At 40.6% G+C, this 13,368-nt stretch overlaps 1 protein-coding gene across 1 annotated transcript in view; it reads right to left on the minus strand.

Moving 5' to 3' along the window:
• Positions 1-4,305: 4,305 nt before the first annotated feature.
• The window catches only part of zmp:0000001236 (mastermind-like protein 2), a 34,574-nt gene continuing 25,511 nt past the window's right edge, over positions 4,306-13,368 (minus strand). Inside the window, exons 2-5 of the mRNA XM_022189076.2 lie at positions 11,401-12,609; positions 6,000-6,158; positions 5,796-5,904; positions 4,306-5,716 (exon numbers count right to left, since the gene is read on the minus strand). Of these exons, the coding sequence (XP_022044768.1) occupies positions 4,872-5,716; positions 5,796-5,904; positions 6,000-6,158; positions 11,401-12,609 (2,322 nt within the window). The 3' untranslated portion in view covers positions 4,306-4,871. The remainder of the gene's footprint in view (positions 5,717-5,795; positions 5,905-5,999; positions 6,159-11,400; positions 12,610-13,368) is intronic.

Below are 13,368 nucleotides of genomic sequence, written 5' to 3' on the forward strand. Positions count from 1 at the left end.
ATACTAAACTATTACTTTTTTGTTCATTTTCGGACGACATACTGAACGATGACCTTTTTTCATTTTTCGGACAAGTAATGATGTTTGTGTCCATTTTCGTACGACATACTAAACTATGACATTTTTCGTCCTTTTTCGGATGACATACTAAACTATGACGTTTTTTGTCTATTTTTGGATGACATACTAAACTATGATGTTTTTTTGTCCATTTTTGGATAACATGCTAAACTATGACGTTTTTTGTCCATTTTCGGACAACGTACTAAACTATGACGTTTATGTCATCCAAAAAAGGACCAAAAACATCATAGTTTAGTATGTCAATGGACAATAAACGTCATAGTTTAGTATGTCATCCGAAAATGGACAAAAATTGTCATTTTTTGTCCCAAAATTGAAATTATTTCACAGTTTGTTATGTCTTTCGAAAACGGACAAAAAGCATCATAATTTAGTATGTCGTCCGACAATGGACAAAAATGTCACAGTTTAGTATGCCGTCCGAAAATTGACAAAAACATAATTTTTGTAGGAAAATTAACTAAAACATCATAGTTTAGTATGTCGGTAGTGTCTACAGATACGGACCCGTACCCGTAGCCTGGTCCGTACCTGTAGCATCAACCGAGTATGTCATCCAAAAATGGACAACAAACGTCATAATTTTGTATGTCGTCCGAAAATGGACATAAAACATCATAGATTAGTATGTTGTCCGAAAATGGACAACAAATGTCATAGTTTAGTATGTCATCCGAAAATGGACAAAAAACTTCATTTTTTTCCCGAAAATGGTCAAAAACGTCATCATTTAGTATGTCGTCTGAAAATGGACAAAAAACGTCATAGTTTTGTATGTCGTCCAAAATGTGAGAAAAACGTCATCGTTTAGTATCTTGTCCAAAATGTGTCAGAAATCGTCATATTTTAATGTCGTCCAGAAATAATAAAAAAACGTCATAGTTTAATTTGTCGTCCAAAATGTGACAAAAACGTCAGTTTCGTATGTTGTCCGAAATGTGCAAACAACGTCATAGTTTAGTATGTCATCCAAAATATGACAACAATGTCATAGTTTAGTATGTCGTCCAAATTGCAGAAAACGCGTCATAGGTTAGTATGTCCTCCAAAAGGTGCAAACAACTTCATAGTTTAGCAAGTTGTCCAAAATGTGACAGACATCATAATTTAGTATGTTGTTCAAAATGTGTCATAAACGTCATAGTTTTGTATGTCGTCCAAAATCAACAAAAACCTCATAGCTTAATATTTCTAAACTACATTTTTGTGAACTGAGCAGCGTTTGCGCAGTACTGCACTCTGAGTACTTTTCTAGTTTTATTTGTTTTCGCTTGATGATTATTTAATTTTACGCTTTTCGGAAGGTCAGGCTAACTGATTAGCCTTGATAACGCCTCATTAGCTTGTACCGACAATTAACTGTATACCATCTCTACTTTTGAGTATCAATGCCATCTAGTGGCCACGGTACGTAACTAAAATTGAGTCACAAAAGCGGAAAATTAGAAAAATAGCATTTCCCCATTCCCATCCGGTATGAACTTCAAAGTCAAAGATTGAATAAATTGCACTGTGACCATTGGGCAGTCGTGTTTGTTAATTACAAACTCTGTACAATGCACAGGGCATAAGATTATACATTTCCCTTTTCTCTATCTCTGTATTTTTTGTTGTACATTTTTCCGTGTAATTTTTAATAAACTACAGTAGAATATTTTGCAATTAATGTTTCCTTAATAAAACTTTCAAAATAAACATTTAATTTGTGATTCTATCTGTGATTCAGTGACTATCAAGGTAAACAAGAATTATATACAAATACCTCTGGTGAAGACCTTCAAAATAAACTTTCAAATTACTAAAATAGATCTTTGGTAAAAGCAGGATGAATTGCTCACACGAAAGCAATGAAATTGATTCTTTTTCTGGGGAATTTACGTATTAAAGCAATCACTAAGTTTTCACAGCTTACCTGACTGAAGGACAGTCACATGCTGAGTCTTTTTGTTTCAAAAATGCACAAACATTTATTCTTCAACCTTCATGCATTCAGGCAAACCAACTGAAGCAACATTTGAGTGTATATATATATATATATAGACTTTCCTGTAATTAGCCCCAATGTAAAACATCTGTGCAGCCACAGTACTTATGGGTATTGCAGTCCTTTTACACATGTGGACTACAAAGTGAAACAAGAGCGTGAGCAATTGGGATGCTACCGAAGCAAGAATTGTATAAAAACATATTTTTACAAAAAGCAGCATACATACTTTAGTTCCGAATGGTCTGAAATATGATCAGAGACATTGTAGGAGAGTATTTATAAAAACAGAATAATGGAGGTTGTATTTGAAGATTTTAATGTTAACTAGTTATCTAGTTCAGAGGACAGTAGGTTTTTCCTGCTTTCCCATTGAAACAAATAAATAACACCTTTGTATTGCACTCAGTGATGCTCCGGATAAAAATAATAGTCTTTTACCTGTTCTTAGATATATAAAAAAAAAGGTGTTGTAGCACAGTTGTCACAGTAGTAATCTCCATCTGTTATAAGTGATATCAAAGTCTGTTGGGGTTCAGGTCTTATCTGAAACTTGGCAGTGCAGCACTTCATACTTCACAGAACAAGAGGATAAATTAATTTAGAGAACATCTCAGTGAGTCATATAGTTTGCTGAAAAATGGAATATTTTTGAATAATAGCATTTACATTGTCCAACGCCTCTTAAACAAATGTTTTGACATCCTTTGTAATTGGATAACAAACAAGCATTATTCGTACTGTTCTGAGGTGAACCCTGTGACATTTTGTGTGGAAATCAAAATTACATAACAATATTACAGCGCTGTTGTTTTCCGTGCTGATGTTAACGAGGTTGGGTGTGCTAAACATTTTGTTTTAGAAGCCCATCATTTTCATGCAGAGAATTAACTGTAGCAGATAAGGACACATATTCAAACTGGAATCATTGCTGACTTAATACTTTCCTGAGCATCACATTTCAAGATGTTTAGAGTATGTGCACACTTTACTCAAAGGTTCGTACTGCAACACAATAACCTTGGATTCCTGCAAGATCAGGCTGAACGCTAAATAGTGTAATTTATCTTTTTACTGGTTTATAAAGTGCAGCATCATGACATTAGTGTGATATTGTGAACTTGAAGTGTTTTTAATCCACCAGGGAAAACTGCAGGAGTTATACACCTGTTTGTTATGTTTGGCTTCATCACAGTCAGATTTTTACCTGGTATCATAAAAATAAAAGTAGGAAAACCCACATAAGAATTCAGCAAACAACAAAAGCCACACTCAGAGGATGTTTTAAACACCTGTGAAACTCAAACACATCAGGAAAAAATTGGTCCCTGATCATGTCACAACTCCACAGCAACAAGAAAGAAGTGTCACTGTTTTAAACATAATTGTTGAAATCTAACAAATTTAAGTGCAAAATTTGTTCTTTGCACTGAATATTTTCAACTTATAGTTTTCTGCAATGTGAAAAAATAAAAGTCTACCAGCTTTAATTACCGTATTTCTGCACCATAAGGCGCATCGGATTGTAAGACGCAGTCTCAATTACGGGGTTTATTTCTGTACTTAAGCCATATATAAGGTGCACTGTATTATTGGGCGCATACTAAAACAAGGAAACGGAAGCAAAACGGTGAGTTTGGTTGAACTTTATTCTACTACGCATTTAAAAATACATTTTTTGATCAATCTTTTGTCACAAATCCATCAAAGTCCTCATCTTCTGTATCTGAATTGAACAGCTGGGCAACTTCGACATCAAACATGCCGGGTTCACTCTCGTCATTGTTGGAGTCAGTCTCGTTGCCAGGTGGCTGTTCGGCAATGATGCCGGCTTTCGCGAAAGCTCGGACAATAATCAGTACTGTACGTAGATTTATGTAATGTTCTCTAATAGGTTTATCACTGCCAGCGTGTGTAGTGTATGTATTACGTCCCTATGTCGGCAGGAAATGGTCCGACAGTCAGATTTTGGAACTTAGTGCACACATAAGACACACCGGGTTAAAAGGCGCACCGTCGATTTTTGAGAAAATTAAAGGCTTTTAAGTGCGCCTTATAGTGCGGAAAATACGGTAGTCAAATAAAAATAAAATCCAATTTAATGTAGTTATACAGAGTCTGTCTTTCAGTTTATCCTTCATTTTTTGGAAACTGAGCTCTTTATATTAAGATAAACTGCATATCTTCATTACATACTATACAATATTAAATCATCTCTTAAAGAAAAAACAAAAGCATCACATTATTCAAATAAATTTTATTAATTACATGTATTATAATGCCTAAATACGATCCCAATAATTATTAAATATCACATGAAAAAAAAATGGTTACATTATTTAAACTGCATCAAAAACTACCACAGATGAAAAGGCTCAAACAGTAAGGAATAAAAACGTATTGTGGCAAGATTCTTTGTGTTTATGGTAGCAAAACTTGAGGGGGTAAATACCTTGTCATGCTTAACAGAGGATGCTTTAGATTCAGAACTTTAACCAAGGGAGAGTTGAAAGTAACACAACAATGTTTGTTTTCACAGTGAGACTTTTTTGTATTTTCTCCTATAGAACAGCACTAGAGCAGGACAGACAGCTTCTTGGCCACTATAGCAGGAACAAATATGCAGAGTACTAAGGACAGAACACAAATTTCCTTTCACAGTAAATACAAAACAAAACCCTTCAGTATACTTTGATAACAAATAATATGAGTTTATAAAATTCCATTTTAACATTATTTACAAAAGTTATCCCTTCCACCTTACATACATACATGACCTCTATACGGGTCAGATTTTAGTAATTCATGTGTGACTCCCCAGAATCTCATCCAGATTTATATCTTTCATCCAGTCATCATTCCCAGAGCCAGATTTCAGCAGAGAGTCTATGAAGTCTGAGTCTGCATTGATTCCTGGGACTGTGTTGTCTCCTTCTGGGAGGAAGTCAAAGGTCAGACGGTTGGACCGGTTATTCTGGTAGCTGCTCGAGCCGGGACTCGGTTCTGCAAAGTTTCCTGCTGGTACCCTCTGTTCAGGAGACGCCTGGTTCAGGTTCCCCACCGCCGACGGAGAGCCCATCATGGCCTGGTTTGGTCTGGGGCCTGCGTCTCTTATGGCTGGGTTCAGCGGGAGCATCCCCATGTCTGGCGCTACCTGGTTGGGAGGGCCGATGTGCCGCTGCTGGTATGGGAGGTTCGGCAGGTCCTGAGCACCCTGAGCCTGCAGCGGGTTGGGGAGTCGCCTCACGCCAAGTCCAGTTGGTACTTGCTTGTTGGCTGCAGCCCAGCCCATGCTGACATTTGTCATCAGCCCTCCCAGAGGCTGTCCTGCCACCCCTGAGGAATGCAAGTCAGCTGTCGCTCTCTGGTGTTGCTGTACTCCTGCTACGCTGTTCATCCCGAAGGACTTTCCTTGTGCGTTTGGCCCCAGAAACCGAGGTTTACTCTGACTCAGTCCAATTCGATTGTGACTGTTTTGCTGCTGAAATTGACTGATACAAGGATTCGGGTGACAGTCCGTCCCGATCCCGAATCTCCGGTCCGACGGTGAAGGGCTCATCTTTGAAGCAGAAGCAGTTGGGAGGTGACAATTTATGGACTGGAGGCTGCTGTCGGGGCCATTACTGGGAGACTGAGAGGAGTTTTGACCTACAAAGACACCGAGAAAAACTGGTTACCATGACCTCACCTGTCAGCATTCCCAAATTTGCAGAAACACACACAATACCTGTGAAGAGGTTTCCTTGCTGAACTCCCATCATGGTTCTTGTTTGCTTGTAATCTGGTGGCGGTCTTGTCAGATGACGATTGAACTGATCGTGTGTGTTATCTTTGTCCTGGAAAGGAAAGAAAAAACAGTGAATATTTATTAAACGATTAGTCTGATATGCTTATTATCCAGTGAAATCTGCATGATGTAAATGCAGCTTACTGAGTTACTGATGTTGTGCTGCTGTTGGTTCAGCTGTCTTTGCATGGCCTGAGTTTTGGCCGGGACTTTCTGCTGGTTGTTGGGTGCTGAGGGCCTCGGCTGCGCTGACATGGCTCCTAAACTTCCATTAGTGGGCAGCCTCGGACCAGCAGGAACCCCCTTTGATAAATAGACACAGGATGGTTTTACATTAGCGTCAGTGGTGCTAGTATTTCATTTTTAGATGTTTTCTTCCACTCTTTTCCCTGCTTGGGACCTTGAGAAAGTGCTTTGAAAACAGAAAGCTGTGCAGCAAAACGGTTTGACCACTAGAGGGCAAAACTGTACAAGACATCATATATCTGTGTCAAAGATGCTATTCAACCTCCAGAATGTGGTCAAGGCTACTCCCTCTGCAGATGAAAAAGGGAGACTTGGAGAGAGGCTTTTTTTGGAAGGGGGGGGTGCGAGCCCTCCTCAAGGCCTGCCTCTCCCTTGATAATTGTGTCTAAAGAGAGTGGAAAGAATCCCTGAGACAGCAGGAAATGTGTGCCGATGGGAAGTTAAGCGCCAGCACCAGGACTACCTCCATTTAATAAGCTCTCCTTTACTGATCACTGTGTTGTGTTTGGCAAGGAGACGTCCCATCCCCTGGAAACCCATTTGGCTCCTGACACTATCGCTGATTAAAACGTTGTAGTCGGCAGCACTCCTATTTAATTGAGGTGTCCAAACTAGCATTTTGTTTGAAGTCGTGTCCCCCAATGTGTGCTCTGAAGATAAGCTTTCACCATCATGGGTGTTTGAGATGTTATATGTCCTTGCGCTGCATATTTTGGAGCTTTTTTAGGCAGCTGTGCAGACCGTCCGTGCACTCCAAGGAAAACTCGTCTTTTATGTGGACACAAGGACACCCTCGCAGCGCCAAAGCTTCAACCAAGTGTGAGCATTAGTCATGAAGGAGGTTAATGTGCACCAAATCCAAGTCAACACACAGTGTGTATACAGTGTCAGTCATTGTGTTGACTTAAAATGTTTCCCAGGGTGAAATGGATTAGAAATCCAACAGTGCATTTAGCAGAAGCTATTACTTAGAGGCTTGATTCTTAGAGAATCTGCAGGGAGGTGACTTTGTGATCCCCAAAGAAAAACAGAAATAAAAGAGGGGGAAGTGTGTGTGTCTACATATATACACATGTGAAATATGGAGAACTAAGGAGGCTGGATTAGAGAATAAGGGGAAGTTGAAACTCGTCAGGAGTCACAAGCCATTTAACATAAGCTAATATGCGCCTTTCTCTGCCTGAGTTCAACCCACACAGCAAACCAAGCATGGCAATGAGGTTACACAAGGACCGAAACATCAAAACAGCGGTTTCTCCTGTTACTCCAGAAAGCAGAGTCACTGGCTTTGATTCATTGTAGCCACTTATCGAGACTGTAAGAAACTGTGACCATCACAGACTTTTTACCCACAGAGGTAAACTGGAGTGGGCCTGTTCTGTCTTTGTTGTAAGAAAAAAAACCAATGAGGGGTGTTTTAGCATGTACAACTGAGTAATCCCCTCTGTCATCCTGATGTGTCATAAAGCTGTTTTCCATGCCCCCCCCCGCTCTCATTCTTCACAAGCTTGTTGTAAATGAATACCACATGTGGCTCGGGCTCGAGAGAAGGAGCGGAGTGATTTAGTCTCCCATCCTGAGGCAGTGCAGGCAGCTGACAGTGATCCAGGCCCAGCCTTGCCGGCTCTCACACTGCACTTCCTCTAGTCTGGTCTCAGGATGCTGTCCCAGGGGAGCGCCTCGGCATCTGGACTTGGCCGCGGCTCCCTTTCCCAGGAAACAAGTACTCCCTTCACAGCACTGACCTGGTAGGCTCAACCCCTGTGGCCCCGCTCCTATCCTTACTGAAGGATGTGGTGCCACAGGATCATCAAGAAAAGTTAAGGAGTCCTGATTATTGCGACAAAACCAATTTTGATTTTTTTTTTTTGTTGCTGGGGCATTTTTTGCCACTATTGAACAGTTGGGAGTGAAGAGGCGGATTTAAAACAATGGGAGGCAGATCGAAGCATGATTCAAAGCATGAACGGCATGCAGTGTAACTATCGGCTCCTGTGGCACTCCGGCGTTTTCAGTAAGGAGGGTATTCTGTTCTGCAGAAAGCACATCTATTGTGCAGTATTGAAATAGGAACTGGTTTTAGCTGAAGCTAACAACTGGGGATGATGAAACTGCTTTCAAATGTCTCCATGTGATTCAATGCTGAGTGGACAGATAAGTCTCTTTGGATAGGATAGCCTGTCAAATGTCTGTAAAAGTGATTTTGAATGCATTTATAGTTAAAAATACAAACATCTATTAGCATACTGCTGTAAAAGGATCAAAAATCCAAAAGTGTCCTAATGGCACTAATTAGAGTTATTAAATGCTTAAAATTATAGAACCAAACAGTTGAATTAAGATAATATATAATGTATGAATGTGTCAAGGCAGCATTAATTATGAAGCTGGTCCAATAATATTATGATAAATTAAATTAAGAAAAAGGTAATCTGATCAGTTTGCACAGGCATTTTGGCATTTAGTTACCAAAAATATTTCATGCTAGATTTTAGATTTTCAGAAAATTGTGAGTAAATCAATACTATACTACATTTACACTAATGTGAATACATCAATTGGAAACCAGTTTCAGTCATAATTAATAAAAACAACCTGCAGATTTATACCAGAATTGGCCCTTAAAAAAAAAAAAAGCAATAGTCATACAATCCACCCAAAAATATTTTCTTCTTCCTTTAGCTAAAATACACAACACGGCTACACAACTGACGTGACTAGCAACACAAAATTTTGTCCTTGAAATACTATTAACCACCAACCACAGTAACTCAGGTTTCATAATGCATTAGTGTCCTCCAGTGTGTGCTGCCCCAGAATGTGTTCATACTTCAACTGAGTGATGGAGTGCATTTTTTTGTGTGTGTGTGTATGTGTGACCTCATAATTAGAGATCTGCACAGTGGCAGGTCTAAATTTTGACATGTTTGATTCAGCAGCTGATTATTAAATTGTTAGAAGCTTCAAACAAGCACAAAAGCTCATGGGGGAAAAAAAAGGGTCTTCAGCTTGAGTCAGTGGGAGGAAGCCCACTGCTAGTCGCTAGTGTTACACAGGGGATCAGGGCATTCTTTCAGGACCTTTATTTCACTGGCATTACTAATTCAGTTCACTGTGGGAAGAGACTCCACTCTTTTCTCCTCTCTGAGCTGTCCCTTCTTCATTAGCTGAACTTTTAACCCTCTCCGTGCTGACTGCGAAAAGCAAACAGGGCCATCAGCATTTTTAAACGCTTGTTCTAAAATTATGAGTTGTTTCTTCCCCGTAATTCCAACACTATCATCTCCTCGGTTTTGTGTTTGCATATTTTATTTGTTCAAACAAAACAGCACAGTTGGAACAGTGTCCTTGAGAAAGATGTCTCATCAAACCTTTACCCCTCGTGAACTCAGCACAGCCTCAGATCCTCTGTTTTTAAAAGACTCCGAGGTGACTGAGCTTTTACTTTCAGGAGCTCTGGGCTTTGGAAAACTTTGCTTTGTTAATAATTTATCAAAATCCATTTAAGGCTTTTTCATGATTTGATATCCAGCTCTCTTCCACTCTTCCCCTTCTTCCTCACTGCTGTACTTTCTAATTACGTACCATCTTCTACTTCTTATGATTTAGCGTATAAATATGCTACGCTGCTAATGCTATTATCCTTAATGCTAATGGTAACACTAATGCTACATAACCAATACTTTTGATCTTTTTAATTGACATTGTGTTTATAGATACAATCTTGCATGTGGTAAAATAGGGTCATTTGGTGGCCAGAAAAGAGTTTATTTGCTTCTATAAAATATTTAATACTTTTGATTTTTTTCTTCTATATCTGCCTCAAGCATTTATGGGAAACTTCTGGGAAATAAACCATTTTAAAAGGGAGTTTTAAGACAACTGTGAACATGCACTGTTTTGGGTGTAAATGCCTGCCTGCTATAGTGGTAAAACTGGTCCTGTTTTATCTGTCCTATGATGTATTTTGCCATCTACCTTGTTTACTTCCATGCCTGCGTAACTCCCTCCCTTCCTCCCTCTCTCTCTCCCTCTTCCCAGTCACTCAAGCACTTCCCTTGATCTGTAGAGGTTATGAGAGCTCTCTTGTGTGGCTCGCATTATCATTTCACACAAAGACAGCCACAGATACTGTTGGTGCAAAAATGAAAGAGGGGACAGTCTAAATCTCCCCAATCATAACAAATCAGTGATTCAACCTCCGGCACCAGGCTAAGCAGATTACTGTCATTTTCCACCACTTGTCCCTTGTAGCTAACAACCTCCAATTAGCAAATCCCGCTGTGCATATCTGTGCCCTGACAGGGAGCCACCATGACAAGCAGAGAAATTAGAAGTCCTGCATGTTAATCCACCATGCTCTGGCAATCTGTGTCATCGTCAAAACACTTTCAGGGGAAATGCATATTGAAGGGAGTCACAACAGCAAAGGCACAGACATTAACAAGAACAATAACAATAAAGTCCCAAAGCAAACAGCGTTGCATTGTAGCTGTTCCAGACAGCAGACTGGCTGCTGCTGCGAGCAAACTGAGGAAACCAAGAGAAGAAGACGAAAGTGAGTACGACTGACTGTGCTTTGTATCCTGTCAGTTCACTTTTAGCAGACAAAACCGCTGAACTTCTTTACTATGCAATAAAACACACAAGCCAGTTATTTGAAGTTTGCAACAGAAAATGTTAAGACTTTCACCTTCTTACACTATTTGTACTTTTAAATCATGGCATTTTAATGTCATTACCTTAACAATTACCTCGATTTAATGGCACTAGCTGTGTTGTATTGTTGCCATCACATATGATACTATGGGTACGCATGTGTGCAAAAAAAATCCATTGTCTTTGAGCAGATTATTTTGCAATATAACAACATTTGTGATTGCAGCTAGATGTAGTTTAACCCTATGATGTGCAGTGCGAGTCATCAGACACCCATTTTCCACTGGATTTGGTCGTTTTTGACCCATGTCGCACATTAAAGGGTTAACTCCTAATTTCAATCCTAGGAGCTTCAGTAGAAAGCAACCGGACTTCTCTTTTACGTTGTTTGAAGTCCGGTTGCTTTCTACTAAAGCTCCTAGGACCAGGATGACTCAGGACATACAAAGAAATCCTGATTTTAATATTCATTGTAGAATTGAAATTTATGCTCCTTTATAGCATGCAAAAGTCTGTTTATGGTCAAAGCTGCTATGTCATGGAGCTAAAACTTGTTTTTTTCCCAATTTTTCAAAGTTTACAGCTAAAGGTTTCACATAAGAGCAATCATGTGCAAAGGAATTTTGGACAGAATCTTTACCTGTCGCTGCTGAGACAGTCTGAATGGCAGCCCTGCAGGAACAGTCTTGGGTTGCAGACAAAGCGGCCCCGATGTGGCGATCTGCTGGTTCTGGAAATGGTGACCTGGATGTGGTTGATTCTGACCCGGTGATGGCGACTGCTGCTGTGGTTCTGTCTTGCTCACCGGATTGGTCATGATAGACATCGGTTGGCTGGCAGAATGGGGCACTTTGGGGCTGAAGTGTAAAGTGGGTTTGGTGTTGAGAACCTTCATGTCCAAATGATGGGAGCCATTGTGGCCGTTGGACTTGAACAGGCAGTTGTTGATCCCTTTACTGTGTGGCCCGATCCTCTGCTGGCTGAGTGGGGCTGGGCTAGAAACCTTGTCTTGGGGGAAGGTGCTGGTGGAGGAGTGGGTGCTCATGGCAGGAGCCCAGCTGGTCAACCCCACAGGTGGGGTTTGGTGGTGGTGATGGAGAAGAGAGCTCGGCTGCTGCTGGTTGGCCGCCATCTGCTTCAGCTGCTCTGCGTGGGATATTTCTGGCCAGCAGGGCATGGCTCTGGGGTGTCCCGCCTGAGTGTTAGCTTTCTGTGACGTGTTTGTAGAAGTGGTGCTGGTCAATGTGAAAGATGGTCCCGCTGAGGCCGGCCGAAGCTGTGGCGAGCCACAGTGAACATGACCGAAATCCGGCGAATGCTCCGTCTTTATCGGCTTGTCCATCGGGGAGCACAGACCGGCAGTTGCTCCCGCTGAGCTCGGCCGACCTAGATCCAAACCAAATGTATCGTCCTGCTTCAGCATTTTTTCAAACTCCAGGTCATTCAGAGGAGGAACTGTTTTTGTCAGCTCGTCAAACAGATCCTGGAGCTCTGGGTCAATATGAACGCCACCTTCATCCTTGAAGTCAAAAATCATCTCTGTGTTTGACTGGCCACAAGACTGGATCTCAGTGGGCTCTTTTTTCATTTCTTTCAGGGTCATGTTGAATATGTCTGACCCCAATCCATGGGGCATCATGTAATTCTTCCTCTGCATGCCCATGGCTGAGGAGCCTTGCAGGGAGTGTGACTGGGTTAAGCTGTGGTTGCAGGTCCCATGTCCCAGACCACCGGCGTCCACACGGACTCGCTTAAAGTCTGATCCAGTAAAACCACAGGAGAGGCCGTTCTGCTTTGGTGTGTGTCCTGGTGCATGTCCCTCAATCTTCCTTCGCAGGGAGCCTTGAAGCTGCAAAACACAACATAATGAAATTACAATTAGAAAATGCAAAAAAGAATACTTTACCTCACCTTGATTCCATTTACTCGGTAAGTGTATTCCAAAAAAAAGACCTCAGCAGCTAAGCCATTTGGAAAAAAATAGCACTAGGGGAGATGCAGGGAATTTGACCAGCTTCTGAAACTACTACCAAATCTTTTATTAACAGAAACCGGTTTCATTTACTGTTGATTTTACAGTAACAGCAAAGAGGCCTCAATTCGTTATTCTGTCATAAATCACCCAGTCACATCACTTTGTAAAGCCATGTAGATGCATTTAGATTACACATAACACTTGAATATACAGTTTTATTTAAATGCTTGCAATGCAGCTATGAGGCACTGAAAAACGGTTTTGATATAACGTAGTCTGAGCGCAGTGGATGGGATGAGAAGATAGTTAGGAATCTGATACAGTCGACAGACCGCAGAGAGAAGAATAGGGTCTTTGTCTGTTTCCCTCATTTGCATACATTATATTTTCCTCCATTGTGCTTCGTTAGATAGCAGAGTTTCTCCTTTGTGGCTGAGATTCTGCTTAACATGCTGGTGCTGATATCTGATTTCCTTTTGTCCTATGCCCATGTCTTCATTTAAGGTAATAAGAGCATAAGCACGACTCACAACTTGAACCGCTCGGTAACGCTCCATAAAACTGAAACTAAAACAAAATGTGCATTTCATCATTACAAAAACTAATTTATTTATATATTTAGGAATAAACAAC

The sequence above is a fragment of the Acanthochromis polyacanthus genome, chromosome 13 (assembly GCF_021347895.1).
Source record: "Acanthochromis polyacanthus isolate Apoly-LR-REF ecotype Palm Island chromosome 13, KAUST_Apoly_ChrSc, whole genome shotgun sequence".
NCBI classification, from domain to species: Eukaryota; Metazoa; Chordata; class Actinopteri; family Pomacentridae; genus Acanthochromis; species Acanthochromis polyacanthus.